This window comes from Anarrhichthys ocellatus, unplaced genomic scaffold (assembly GCF_004355925.1).
Source record: "Anarrhichthys ocellatus isolate YVR2014 unplaced genomic scaffold, GSC_Weel_1.0 scaffold20, whole genome shotgun sequence".
Classification (NCBI taxonomy): domain Eukaryota; kingdom Metazoa; phylum Chordata; class Actinopteri; order Perciformes; family Anarhichadidae; genus Anarrhichthys; species Anarrhichthys ocellatus.
This window is the reverse complement of record NW_022280050.1, coordinates 4586083-4601234: the sequence shown is the minus strand read 5'-3', so window position 1 is coordinate 4601234 and position 15152 is coordinate 4586083. Positions and strand designations below refer to the sequence as shown.

The following is a 15152-nucleotide window of genomic DNA, read 5'->3' as shown; positions in this document are numbered from 1 at the left end:
TAGCTTTGATAGATGGTGTTTCCATTGGTCGGAGTTATCCCCGTCCCTTTGAGAACACATGGTTGACTTTTCACACTACAAGAATCCCCAGTGCTGATTATAGAAACATCAAAACACATATGCTCAGGATGAGTTCATATGTTCACTCTCTACCTTCAACCCACCGCCGTCAGCCTGAGCCTCCACTTCAGCTATGCAGACCAACTGAGAGAACCAACATGCCAATGCTTGGCGACCTCTCTTTCATATGCCACCCGTCTTCATATGAGCATTCGAGGACTCCAGTGAAGGAATGAAGCAGGGCTTCGGCTTGTGGTTAGGACGATGGCCGTCTGGGTGTGGATATGATGTTGTATGTTGAGATCCTGCAGAAAGAGTCCGTCCTTGGGCCCTACCCTGTTCCTTCCTGCAGCCCTGATCTGACCAAAGATGCTGATTTTAGACAGTCAGGAACTAAAGGACGATTAGATGCACCGCTTTTAGGGTTTGACCCACACTCGACATTTGACTGAAAAACAATTTTCTCTCTCTCTCTCTCTCTCTCTCTCTCTCTCTCTCTCTCTCTCTCTCTCTCTCTCTCTCTCTCTCTCTCTCTCTCTCTCTCTCTCTCTCTCTCTCTCTCTCAGGATTTCCTCCAGAAACAAAGACCACCCTGCACTGCCAAACAGATAAGCTCGGGCCAATGACTTGACACAAGGAGCCCATTCCTGTCATTCTTGTTTTATTACAAAAGGTGTTGATTCCACCGCTGAGCCTTTGAGATGAAACACGTGTGCAAACAATTAACCTTCTCACATGCACACTGGGCCACTCCTCTCCTACGTTATACTACAACCTTGTAAATTATAAATGAAATACGAGGGGAGGCTTCACATGTACATTACATCAGTTAAAGCCTGCACATGTATTGATATGACTTGAATGAACAAGTGGGTTTTTTTTTCCTGACTTTAAGGGGTTTGTGTGCAGACACACTGAGACTTTTCGGATGGTTTAAACTTCAGCAACGAAAAACAAGTCTCCTTACCTTCCCATAGTCGGTGGTGAGGACCAAGGACGAGTCATCACAAGAGCTGACGGTGGAGGGGAGGAGCTGTTCTTTGTGTCTCAGCCAGACACGGGCCCCCTGCAACACAATAGCCAGAAAAACACCATTAGCATCTGGACACATCCAGTTATCATATTGAAGTCATCGGTTTGAGGAAGAACTTTTAAAATTTTAACATTTTAGGAATAAGAAAAGGCAAAGTTCAGTCAGAAGAGACAGGAGAGGTATTCTAAGCAGAGATTACACATCTTCTAGTTTTCTTCCTTCTCTGTCTTTCCACCATTTTCTCTTTTTCCCAGCATTACTCACCACTTTGCCACACAGCAACTCCCTCACCACACTAAACTGGCACACGTATCCTCTTATTAGAGTGTCATTGCCTTTTAGTAGAGGAAAGATGTGTGCCAGGCCTGCATGCTGAGGGTGTGTCGGAGACTAAAACTACCATTCAGAGTTACACACTCAGTAAAACTGTCAAAAAGGCTTTCAGTCTTTGGTTGTGAGGGCTACTTTACTCCATAAAATAGAAGCATGTGTACCCAAATGAGCATTTGCCACTTCAGCAAAACAATCAAAACAAATGTGTCCTTGCCCCCCATTCTTTCATTTTTTTTTTCTATACTTCAATCAGGCAAACCACAACACGCTTCTTACCACCGTCCCGGATGAAGTCCAAGATCCAGGTGGAGATTATCACCAGCACTAGCTGATCTGGGCGGCCTATTCCCCTGTATTTGTGTGAAGTCACCGGCCTTCCCAGACATGTTTGTTAGCAGCTCAGTAACCAGGAGCAATAACAGGAATCTGAGGCTGGTTGCTCAGACTGACTGTCATTTCCTCACAGTGTTGGAAGATACATTTATAGAACCGGCTGCATTTTAATGACCGTAGTGGTGGAGAGTGAACGCCTGTGCGGTGGATCTTTTAGGATGACTAAATCCACACTTGTCACAGTGAAAAACAATACATGTGGCCTTTGGTTAAACAACATAAGTGACTGTAAACTATCTGATGATGAACGTATTACCTTTAAAGGAACATTTTTGGGAATGTGCTTATTCTCTTCCTTGGCGAGAGTTAAATGAGAAGATTGATGCCACTCACAAGTTTGTGTGTTAAATATAAAGCTCGAGCCAGAATATCATTAGCTTAGCTTAGGATAAACACTGGAAACAGGAGGAAACAGCTAGCCTAGCCTAGCTACTTTGAAGGTAACACAATTCACTAGCATCTCTAAAGCTTACCAATGAACAAGTCATATCTGGATTGTTTAAACAGTCAAAGACTGAAACGCAAAACTGACAATTTGTGTCTGACTAACTTATCTTACTGCGAAAAAGCGTGCTTTAAAAAATGTCAAACTTTTCCTTTAAGAAGCTTTATTTTTATTTCCTTAGTTTGGTCTCAACTGTAAATAACGTCACACAAATTAAGTATTTTGGTTTTCAGTGTAACAGTTATAGGATGTGCTCTTTGAAGAAATTCGGACTGCAAGTCACCCTCTCTTGTTTGACAAACTAAACACCATTAATCATCACCGCCATTGAAGTAGCCGGGGGAACACACGCAGCAAAAAAGGGAATTGTGTGTCCAACAGAGCATAAAACTGAACAGATCAATACGCATGGATTCCTCTAGGAAACCTTATACAAGGTCACTACATCCAGACATCAATCCTCATTAACTATTAACAACAGGCTGCCACGTGTGTGCACACATACTCTCATACATGGAACACAAATGTGTTTGCCACCAGGGTCAGAGCAAGGATCGAGATGCTTTTGTTTTAATAGTGAAATGCAATCTGCTCGTAACATTGCTGAATCACAGTGACAAAGAGGAAATTGGTTCAGTAAAGAATTACTCAGAGTCCATTAATTTAACTTGCTCCACCGCTCACAGTGATGATTGGTCTCGATTCTTTGCTTTATTCTGTGATTTAGGTTTCCTTTTTGGACAAAGGGTCACAACCAGGCAGTCTGCAAACCTACTTCCATCATCAAGTATTTTTTTTTTCCCCTCTCAGTCGGCTAATGGAGCGCAGCTAAATGTAGCTCTCTCAAACCACGAGGGAGGGTGGTGAGTGGGATAAAGGGGGTCGTGTATATTAGGAGGAGGCTGGGGGGGGGGGGAGGCGAGAGGGGAAAGAGGAAGGGTGCAGGCACCTGATAATGTCCCACCTCCCATTGTCTGGAGAAAGAGGCAGACAAACAGAAGCATCAGGGCACAAATATAGCAGAGGTATTCTCCAACACGTGGCCAAAAAAATAACTCAGCTTCTACTCAATATGAGACGATTGGTGACCTCCACACCAGCGGCCGACTGTGTCTGCCTGGTACAGGCCTGGCATGCACGGCCTATTCAGGGAAAAGCTGCTTCACGTGAGTTCATTGAGGTCTAGTGAGGAGATTTACTCTATAGATTTGTATATAAGAAGATCACTTCTGTTATGTAACTGCAAATCACAGGGACTTGAAATCAGCAGAATATAGCTGGTACTCTTCGTCTCGTAGAGGTTGTTTGTACTCAAGAATGCAACAGTGGAGCTGACAAAGTAAAGAAACATGCAGGGAGTGGGTTATAACGAAAGGTAGATTATATGAGATGTTACACAGACTAAAGCAGCAGACAGGCCAGGACATGGAAAGCAGTGAGACGGCTCATAATGCGGTGGCTTTTCTACACCACATCGTGGTTTTGCTTCATTTTCAGTGACGCAAATATTAAAAGACAATTTTTCCAAGATTCGAATGGTTTTGTTGCTGAGTCAGAGTCTCACAGGTTTTCCATTCACATGAATATAGAGAAGCCCCGGACACAATTTTATGGATAAAGTCAGATAAAACTCCTCACACAGTTCAGGAATTAAGAGACCCAATAACTCACATAATATCTGGATAATTAAATGAGTCAACAATATATGGTGAACCAAAAGTCAGCAACGAGCTGGCCCATAAAGATGCCAATTCTGGCTTGGCTTGCTGCACCAGCGTCTGTGCAGAGTGACTTGCTCTCTGGAGAACTGCCCACCAGGCACTATAATCTAAATTGTGCTGAAAAAGCCACATCAGTAGTCGCCTAACAAACAAAAAGCTGTGCTAGTTTCGTGTTGCACATGTATCAGATTCATTTGTAGCTCACATTTACTTTTTTATTGATTTTAACATTTGTTCACATTGTACCACATACAAAATACAGTCTTCTGGCTTAGTGATTGAAAGATTTTAAAATGTTTATATATATAATAATTATAGCTCACATTGATAACATTTCAACTCCAAAATGTGCACGGCTGCCACAAGCCATCACAGAATGAGGAAGCATTCATTGCTTCGTCTTAGTAAGAGTGATCAAAAACGTCATGTTATCTCAGGAGTCAGCAAAACACCATCAGCTGTGGGGGATTGTCATTCACTGTAAAACAGTCTATCCTCAAAACATTTGGGTATTTAGGTCTTCCTCCAACATACGCAGGGATTTTGTCTGGATGACTGATAGAAGAAGTGGTGTGGTTCTCCAGTGACCTCAGTGCTCAAGACAGACAACACCAGACGTGTTTGTCCATTTGTTTGCGTCTTTGTTTGTGAGAGCGTGTGTGTGTGCCAAAAGAGTCCGAAGCTGAAGGGTATAAAGCAGAGATGAATTGTCTCAGCAACAGATGGTCTCACCAGAACTCCTCCCCCTTGTCCCCTCCATCCTCAGGAGCTCCGTCACTAAAGTCAGGACAAAGGCAACCACCTCTGACTGAGAGCTCAGAGGTTAACCAGGCGGAAATATCCCAAACAAAAGCCAGCTGGGACCCAAAAGGGACATGGGTATCAGCTTCTGTTAAGTCCCCTAAACTTGAATCACCTGCTGCCGCACAACTAACCTTTCTGTCTAAACTAGTGAATCGGAAATGTTCTTGTTGCAGAAGAATCATTGAAAAGTGCAGCGTTAATCTCATAATGAAACACATCCTTCGCTTGATTTAATTACCGAGTTAACCCCCACTCCCATGCCTCTGGTAACCAGATGCATGGTTACCATTAAAAAAGCAAAGCTGAACTGCTGCTGTGACATTTCCAGCCCAAGCTCATTTAAAAATTCCTAATGCTGCATGTCACTGAGCCTGCGTAGCACTGTGAAGGCAGAACCCAGCTGACGATAGTAATCCACCCCACCAACACAGGCCGCACACTGACGTCCCATCATACTCTCTGACACAGAAACCACCGGTTGGAGTTGGAGGCTTGAGTTTCTGCAGCTTGTATCATGACATCCAGCTCAGAGATTTGCTAATGAACGAGCGTTAAATATTTAAGGGCATACACAGTAAAAGGTGCCACGGCTCTTTCGATGCAGTCTGGCGTAGCGTGAGCACAGGCGGGTATCGGGTGATCGGATCAGCCAGAACAAAAGAAAAGCTAATTAACTCTTCCTGACTTGGACACGGTTGAACAGTTAGTTATGACAAGCCAATTTCTTGGATCACAGCATGGTTTCGAGGGGCGGGCGAGTGAACACCCACGCAGGGCAGCAGGTTCAGCTGACTGCTGGCCAGGACTGGTGCCCGGCTGAGGAGACGAGAACATCCAGCTGGATTCAGACCAGCATCTCATTTGTCGTGCTAAGATAAACGTAACACCGGAACGTATTCGTCTAAAAGAAACTCGAGCTGTAGCTGCTTTCACTTGTCTCTCTCAAATGTGCCTTCTTGTGTTCATTCAAGATTACTTGTGTTTGTCGGAGTAAACTCACATTTCTCAATGCGTCTCATTTAGAAGCAGATGTTCAAAAACACATCTGGACCATCGTCCAGCACGTCATTTACACTTCAAATACCAAGACGCAACAGCATTATCATAACAATAGAGAGGCATGAGGCCGCGACCCTTTGTGACCTCACTTGGGCAGATGTGCAGTCCAGAACACTGGCTGGACGGATAGCCTGCATTTAAAAGGTCAAGCGGCATATTGACACGTGCATATTTCCTGTATGTGTGTGTGTGTGTGTGTGTGTGTGTGTGTGTGTGTGAGAAATAACTCTTTTGTAGGAAAAATTATTATTTGATATAATCAGTATTTGCAAGGAATAATAAAGCCACATGAATGCATGTAGCCAGAAGAACAAACAACAGTTACAATGCAGGAGTTTATCGCTTTGTCCATCAAAAGGGAGACGAGCCAAATTCAGGGATAGTAGCCGGTGAGATTAAAGAAATGGGCAGACTGCAGCTGAGAGGGGAATCTGGGCAAAGATCCCTCTGTGTCTTTGGCCACAAACTTCCAGTGGGGCAAAAGCAGGACGTCCATACGTGTTATCTACACATTTTATATATACTTTTATGTTTTCTACCGAGGGTTGAGTGTCATTCTCAAGAGCTCATTAGTAGCAGTTATTGAGGATAATTTATTGCACCGGTTTCCAAAGGATTCAGCCCTCTGGCAACATGCTATCTTCTGTAACCATCAGGCAACTGTCTCATCACGTTGCATGTGATTACTGACCAGTATAAAAACTAAATCAAGAACAAATAACAGTGACGTAATACAACTGTGCTTCTGTGTGTCCCTCAAACATTTCCTTTGTTCCTTGTTTCCACTGTGACGTCTGCCTGCTGAGGCCCACGACCAGCATGAGGTGAGGGCGGGGAAGGGCAGGTTTATGTGTGACCGAGGGGAGGAATCATATGATTAAAGGCAACCGTCAGCATCTGTGCTGGAAGACGTATGAATTAATGATGGAGGGAGCAGCTGATCAGAAATTAGCTAATGGAGGAGGAGGAGTCCCTTAGGGGAACAGGGCTTCCCCCTAGTCTGTAGTGTAGGGAGAGGGGGGGGGGGGGGGGGGGGGAGAGAAAAAAAAAAAAGAAAAAGAAAAAAAAAGGGTGCAGTTCATCAATTGTTCTCGACTTTTCGAGGAGCTGCCTGCACCCCCTGCTGAGGAAGCTATAAAACAGATTTAAAGCAGGAGGGCCCCGGAGGCAGCAGCCTCACCAGTTAATCCCATGCTTCATCTGCATATTCATAGACTGTTTTTGTTACAGGAGAAGCTCTGGGGGTGATGAAGTTGTGAATGTATCTGTGTCACTGGGTTAATGAAAATCAAACACATGCAACACAGCAGCAATTTGCTGCCATCGCTGTCTTTTAAGCTATTTTCATTAACATACTAAATGGAATCACAAGAGCAAGTTAAGCAAACATGTGCAGGTTTACGTGTTTGTCTGTGTGTGTCTGTGTGTGTCTGTTGTGTCTGTCTGTCTCTGTCAGTGTGTGTCTGGGGGTTAAATAGCACCTCCCCTCTGTCATCGTCTGATGTAGCTAATCTGCCAGGTTGCTAATGAGTTTACTGAAGAGAATTTGCATAACAAATCTTCAGTCTTCAGGAGCACATGAAGAAGACTTGACACAAGCTTCTGTCACAGTGTCCTGCTTTACATGCTTATCCCGCACGCACGTATTTCCCTTTCACTACTGATCTACCGTGATCAAGGTATTAGTGTGATCCTGTGCTCAGGGTTATGATACATTTTCTAACAGCAGAATGGGTTCCAGGCTGGAGACGAAGAGGCAACAAAATGATGCGATTGCTGCAGGTTTGATTGGATTGTCAGCTAAGCTTCGATGACTTTGAATATATTTACACAGCCACCTGGCCTTCCTCCTCCTGTCAGCCATCTACATATCTAGCCTCCCTTGAACTCATCTGTTGACTGTTGTGGGGTCACACAGCAGGAATCCAAGAGCTATTCCAGGAATGCTGCTGTCAGGACTGTGTGTGATTGACTGTGTGAGTCATCTGGGGGACAGACCAGTGGGAGGAGTGGTTGTTGAGGTTGAGTGGAGCCATCGCTGGAGGACCTGGGTCCTGTTACATTGACTTTGACCATCACTCATACCTCACATTGTCCCGGATTGATCGTCATGGCTCATGGAGACCGTCCTGTCTTACACAGTTTATACATTTTGGACATGTGTTTTCTTGCCAACACAAATTACTGATGAATCAAATGACCAAAACTTGACATCTTGCCTCAGCTCCTCAAATATGTGATGTGCTTGCTTTTCATCATGCTCATCCTTTTTGCCATTTTGTTGACTGGTAGCAATACTTTTACAAACACAAACACCGACATATAAAGAAAATGAGTCAGTAGATTAACTGCTATTGTTAATAATCAATTAAGCGATTAAGGTAACAAAAAAGCCAAACATATTCAAGCTTCTTAAATGTTAAGATTTGTTTCATTTCCTTATGTGAAAGTAATCTGAATATCTTTAGGTTTTGAACTGTTGGTCGGACAAAACAAGCAATTTGAAGAAGTTACGTCAGAAAACTTGACAGAAAATTTAGTTTTTTTTTTGTTATTTTATAAACCACATGATTAATCCATATAAAAAAAAAACAAGTCGGCAGATTAATAGATCATGAAAATTATGAAAATATAGAAACTACTTCCAATACCGCCACATGCATCATGTATCATGGTCAGCAGGGAGCGAGCATTGGTGGTCAGGATGACGTATTGATCGGACACAGTGGAGATATGCATGAGCTTGTGCAGCATTTGAAAATGCATGTGCTTTCTTAAGGAATGTGGAGAGTATTTAATATATAGGATGAGGATGTGAAGGAAGGTCTGGGCCCAAGTGGGAGAAATAAAACACTCAACATTGCTCCACATGCCCGTCTGAGTATCTCCGTGTACGATCCTACAAACAACCTCGAGCCAAACCACACACACACTCACGTCTAATAAAACAAACATGGGAATGGATGGGAAAGCTACCAGGTCATGACTGTGGATTGTGCCATGCTGCGTTGTTTGCCTCTTTAAGCACCAAGGTGCCAGTTAGACTCTTCAGGCCATGTCAGTAAAGGCTCATGCAGTGTGGGATGTATAGTTGGGCCCAGCGGGGTGTTCCTCCTGCAATTAGTTCTGAAAATACAACTGTAGCAGTCACCTCATCAGGAGGGAGTCAGCAATTTTACAGTATAATCCCTTGTGAATGTTGCAATGTGTTTAACCAGGAAAATGTAATATACAGGCAAGTGCGTGGAGACATACTCCATGCCGTAATAGGCTGCCTCTGAGCTCAGTAATCATAGGGGGCTAAAAAGGGAAAGTCACCATCTGGCCTGGGAGCAGTAATCACAGGTTGGCTGTTATTAAGCTTCCAGACGAGACCTCTAAAGTCAGAGGATTTAAGCTATACACTTATTACCAGCTCGCTGTGTCTGTCAGGTAAGGTGGCCAAGGAGAAGGCCAACAGACATTTATTGTGTGAGGCTCAAGCAGTGATAAACAGCAACTTTAATTTTCTCTGCGTAAAGAAATCCTGCCACGCAAAATACAAAGCACGCTATTCTGATAAAAAGAGTCACCTGATTACTGGAAATCTTATCGAGACAGCACAGCACACTAAACACAGACAGAGGCCAAACAGATAACATGAGCAGCATTTTGAGAAACAGACTTGCTGAGAGTAAAATGAGCAGATCCAAAACTCCCTTATGTCTGCATATAAATATGAGGCTGGAGCCAGCAGCCGATTAGCTTAGCTTAGCAAGAAGTTAAACGAATGAGACATAACATGTTAAATAGGTGGATTTTGTTACCTATGGCCAGAGCCAAGCTGTTTTTGAAGTATTTGTGCTAAGCTAAGCTAACTGACCACAGGCCTCAGCTATTTTCATTTAACTTTAATGTCAAAATGTCAAACTATTCCTTTAGTTCACAAGTGTTTACAACTGGATTAAAATGTAAACAGCGGCCTCCTCTCAAATTGTTGTTTTTCTTAACTCCCTTGAAGAAATACGCCCCTTCTACTCTTCCATGTCGCTGTTGCTTTGACACTGAACAAGGTGAGTACGTCAAACCATGAGCTATTGCTTTAAACAAGCCCAGACGTAACTCTGCATGACTGTACAAACACTTCTTCGTTTCATTCTAGAGTCACAGATATAGCAGACGATAGTTGAGGATGTTCTCCTTCATCATGACCTGAGGTGACAGAAAGTTACCAACTTGCGCAAGTGCTCCAAGTAACCTATGATGATTTATGTTTCAGAGGATGACACACCCAGGACTGCCCTGATATGAATACACACACACACACACACACACACACACACACACACACACACACACATATACATACGGGAGGGAAGGAAGGATGGGTGTTGGAGATGGAGAGTAGTTTGAACATTACCGGTAATAATATGTTTTACTAATACGTTTTATGAACATATAGGATGTCAGTGAAGGTCAGCTGAACTGTTTTTTTCAGAAATAGAATAATTCTCTTTCTGGCCAAGAATCAGATGATGAAAAACGTTGTCACAGCACTTCATAGAGCAACTGTTTGTCCATCATTATGAGCTCATAGACAGGAAGACAAGCTCCTGCGCTGCGTTATTTGTCATTTGTGAACAAACTGTGGAAAGGTGTTAATTTCCTTCTAGCACAACAAATAGACAGCTTTGTCTGAAAAGCTTGGTAACGTAGCAGGTTGAAGCTAAAGTCAACAGCGTGGTGTCAGCGGGAGGTTATCACAGCACTGAGCTGTGTGACGGTCAGCTCGCTGATAGACAGGCCTCAGGTTACTGATAGAGACACAAGAAATGCAAACACAAGGTAGCGAGGGGAAATGGCTAGATTCACACTATTACCAAACAGCTGATTCTAGCTTCAAAGCAGACCTTGAATGTAGAAAACTATTTGTTATGTCAAAATGGAAAATCCAACTTTCCAACAAATTCCAGAATTTCATCATTCATCATTTTCATTAACCTAAACCGCCTCCCCTAATAGCACGCATCTGTGTCATTGTGAGAACGGATTACTCATGTTATTTTGCGTGTGGTCAGACAAATGCCTGTTGGTAATTAGTGCCAGCGTTCTTGTGACAGATTAAACCACCTCCAGATTGTTCCAAAGCTGCAGGAGTTCTGCTGACACACATAAACCAAATCCCTAATAATACCTCCCTCTGTTTGTTCATAAACAACCAGCGCTGTTCATTCACCACAACTTCAAGACAAGGCTACATCATTGTTTGAAAAGTCCCCTCGTAACCCCTTCCAAGTATAATTACATGCTAAGACAGAAAGAAAAGGCAGGATCCATTAGCCAATTGTGTACCTTTCCTTCCTTTCTTACATCCTATACTTCCTGACTTCCTTCCTTACTCCATCCGCCGTCTGCGTGGTTGGAAGCGGAGAGCGATGATCTCAGATTCTCAGCCCTCTAAAGTGGCAGCTGGAGGACGTGACAACTGGGTAGAAAAGACCCCTGGCAGAAAAATAGTCCAGCCTCCGGAGCAGGTTGGCCTTTCTCACGTTACCCATTTCAACGCAGAACGCTTACCGAGCATGCGGACCCACGGCTCCGGCTTCAAAGAACTAGACATAAACAGCACATAGGGCTGTGAGCTGATGTTTCAGGATGGGGAGAATGTGCCTGTGTGTGTGTGTGTGTGTGTGTGTGTGTGTGTGTGTGTGTGTGGGGTGGGGGGGGGGCGATGGTGTGAAACCTAAAGCCTTGTCACAGAGGCTCCACAATGCAAGGATGACAGGCCGGCCATGACCTGGGAATTTCAGGGGTCAGGGCTGGGAATCTGGGCTTCCCTCTGTCAGAGTATCTTTAAGAGAAAGGTATTCGGTGTGGAGTGCAGGGAAGTAGTTAACGGGTGTGGAAAGGTCCTCGTGTGGCTTTACAGTGTGTAACAGCTGACGCTATAAAGGAACTGATTACCAAGTTTAGAAAATTCACATAGCTGGGATTTTACTTCATCAACAGGAGGCTTCACGAAGACGTAAAGATTCTATTTTCAAATATGTGGGAATATTATCGCAGGGATTCCTGACATATGAAAGTCTACGATGACCAAACCCAGCAGCCTGGCAAACGTTAGAAGGCAGGGGACAAGATCTGTAACACACTCCAGGTATGTGTGTGTGTTCAGCGGGTCGTATCCAGTCAGAGGCCGGATTGGGTGTGGAGTGGAGGCAGCGCCGCTGAGGGTTTTACGGTGTTGTGTCAGCTCCTGAGAGGAAAGGCTTGGACAGGATGAGCTTTCAGGATAAACCTCTGAGCACACACCCTCGTACCTGCCACTCCTCTTTCTCCATCAGCACCTTCACCATCGCCAGTGACATGCAAGGATAAGCTCAAGATTAGGCCTAGATAAACTGACTTTTGATAAAGGCTGCATGGTCAACGTTTATTTCAATTAACCGGATTTGCAAAAGAATCTCTTATCAGATCGAGAAGCAGATTCAGATTCATACGATCGTATAAGTTATGTGTTGACATCAACATCATGTTAGCTGTCAACATCAGACCGACTGATCCACTGGATGCACAGTAATGAATCACGCCTAAGATTTATCCTGCTGCACTGAGTCTGGTTTAATCCTCGTCTTACTTCACTTCTAGAATTCCTCCTTAATTAAATCCACACTGGGTGCACTGAGGAGTTCAGGAAGCTGATTTCTTTCCTTGACCCAGAAGTCATTTAAAAAAACAGGCCAGTGCATTTACCCGTTTTGCTACTTTTTCTACAGTTGCTGCCAATAAAGATACGAGGTAGAGTTTGACTTGATGTCAGTTGAATTGGCCAGGCAAAAAACATTGATGAAATTTATCCAAACTACACATTAAGACTTTGTCCTTTCCAAATAAATTGAAGGCGCAAGACACAGGAAAGCATTTTTGGGTTATATCACAGGATGAAAAGCTAAAAATATACTACATAACCACATTAGGAAAACAATAAAAACAAATGCACCCTGGATGAAATTCAAATACATGTTTGGGGATATCAGTAATTACAGAACGAAGGACACACACCAAACAACAACAATGCTCTATGATGATCTGATCTGAAATCATAACCTTCCTCTGGAAAGCATATCACTCAAATAAAATCTGATTATGACCCAAAATCCAGTTCACCTCAATCTGTTCCCTACACAGTTGGTTTATGCAACAGAATATTGAAAACTATAGTTTGCATGGGCTTTTTAAGGTTGATGATTTTAGTTCTAGACTGAAGTCACAGAAAGACGCTATTTTGTAGGGAAACATCACTCAGTTTAACCACTTTCTTGTTAGAAAATGACAAGAATTCAGTCATTTCCTTGTACTGAAACAGCAGTTTCTAGAACTCACAGTTGGACACCATGATGGCATTTTTTGAAGGTTGGTCAAACTCTGGGACTAATTCCTTGCTGTAATTATGAAGATGACCTCAGTTAGTCTTATAATGTCCCTATATATCGGTTTTAGAGCAATGTTTCATTGTGTGTACAGTTGTAAATATGGAGCAGCATAGTGGGAAACAGCATGAACCAGCTCACAACACAGCTCATCACTGAGGGCCAAGTCCAGTTGATGGTAGAGATACAGGAGGTGAGTGTAGGAGACTCACATCTGCCTCTCTCTCTTTCTGTGTGTGTGTGCGTGTGTGTGTGTGTGTGCGTGTGTGTGTGCCCTCTGACTCAGGGGAGGGTGACAAAGCAGATCTACAGCCAGTCTCTACACAGCCTCTATAGGTGTGAGTCGGTGTCTGGGCTGATTTGCAGATGACACATCCAACCTACAAGGGCAACACACTCAGCTTTTACAGCCAAGTTGGTAAGTCACTGGATTCTCAGTCATAAACTAAAACTACAAAAGAGGAACCAGAGAATGGCAGAGATGCTTTCACATAATGCTGTATGTCTTTGGCCTAAGGCGCTAAGATTATCTGGGAATAAATAAAGGAGTCCTTTTTATTTGGGCTAACACACAGCAGCAATAGTGTCCTTAAATATAGCTTGTTGGGGCATTACTGCTCCCATTACAGCTGCATCCTGTAGACCAGCCCGGTGCTAGTCTGGGATATTTATATTTCAGTGAGTGAGAAAACATCACAGAGATCAAAATCATAGCAGATTGGGTGTCAAAAAGTGGTGCTTTTTTTGGTGATAAGTTAACTAACTCTACAGATAAGGCGCAAACGGGACCAGCCAGACACAGGCACGCGCACAGCACAAGTAGAAAAACAAAACAAAGACCGTCGCGGTCCCAAAATATGTTGGGAGTCACTTTTATAATAAAGAGCAAATACAAAAACAGTGTCGCTGCATGGAGAAAGTCATTTGAACTTACCTCTGAAAAGAATGTATCCATTTTCAGCAGTGCCCAAACCTCTCGTCCCTTTGTAGTCTGAGTTCAGGGTACCACGGTTGAGGAGGAGAGGAAGCTGTACTCCCAAGTGATTTCCATCCGCGTCGTCAGGATTAAGAAAAAGTTCTTCTTTCCGTCCCCTCGCTCAGAAGACTGGAGCCATTTTGCGGTCCTATATTCTTACACTTCAGAGTTTTTCTTCCCCGTTTGAGGAGTGTCCCGTGAAGGCTGTGTGGTGCCGTGCTGCCGTGTTTCTGCTGTCTAGTCGTTTCAATGAAGCCGGCATATTATGCAGAAAGGCGGAGCCTGCAGGGTCACAGCCCTCCCCTCGGCATACGCCCTTTTTGTGTCCATTCCTACAAAGAGTCTGATGGTTTTAAAGGATGTGCACGTTTCCCCTGTGTTATTCAACACACACACACACACACACACACACACACACACACACACACACACACACACACACACACACACACATGTTGACACTTTAAGGAATATAAGACAGGAATATGTGTACAAAGGGAGGAATTGTTGCAAAAATGAATAACATCAGTTTCTGCAGCATACTGAATTCACTCCCAGTTGTCCAAGTGTGTGTGTGCTATAGACTGAGGATGAGAAGTGTAATTGCTTTGACTTCCTCCTTGGGGAAAAATAAACTGAGAAGGAAAAGGAAGAGGCAGACCAGCGGTAACGAGTCATCTTAGTCAAAGATGTTTACCAAGTGATGTGGGTCCCAGGATATGCAGAGATTTTTTTTAATTTTATATAAATGCAATGTTATACAGACATTTTGTAATAAAGGCTGACATTTTTTAGACTGGTCCAATAGACTGGCTGGGGTATTGTACTTAAATATGGCTGTAGCACCCAAGTACGCTGTCAAATTGTCAAGTACTGAAAGATGGCATTTGAACTGGGATTTGATTATGTTGCTGTCATA

The 15152-nt window shown here is 43.5% G+C and overlaps 1 protein-coding gene across 1 annotated transcript in view; it reads right to left on the bottom strand.

Moving 5' to 3' along the window:
* Positions 1-14446, bottom strand: part of myo10l3 (myosin X, like 3) — a 50408-nt gene extending 35962 nt beyond the window's left edge. The window contains exons 1-2 of the mRNA XM_031858513.1: positions 14192-14446; positions 1028-1126 (exon numbers count right to left, since the gene is read on the bottom strand). Of these exons, the coding sequence (XP_031714373.1) occupies positions 1028-1126; positions 14192-14212 (120 nt within the window). The 5' untranslated portion in view covers positions 14213-14446. The remainder of the gene's footprint in view (positions 1-1027; positions 1127-14191) is intronic.
* Between the last annotated feature and the right edge of the window lie 706 nt (positions 14447-15152).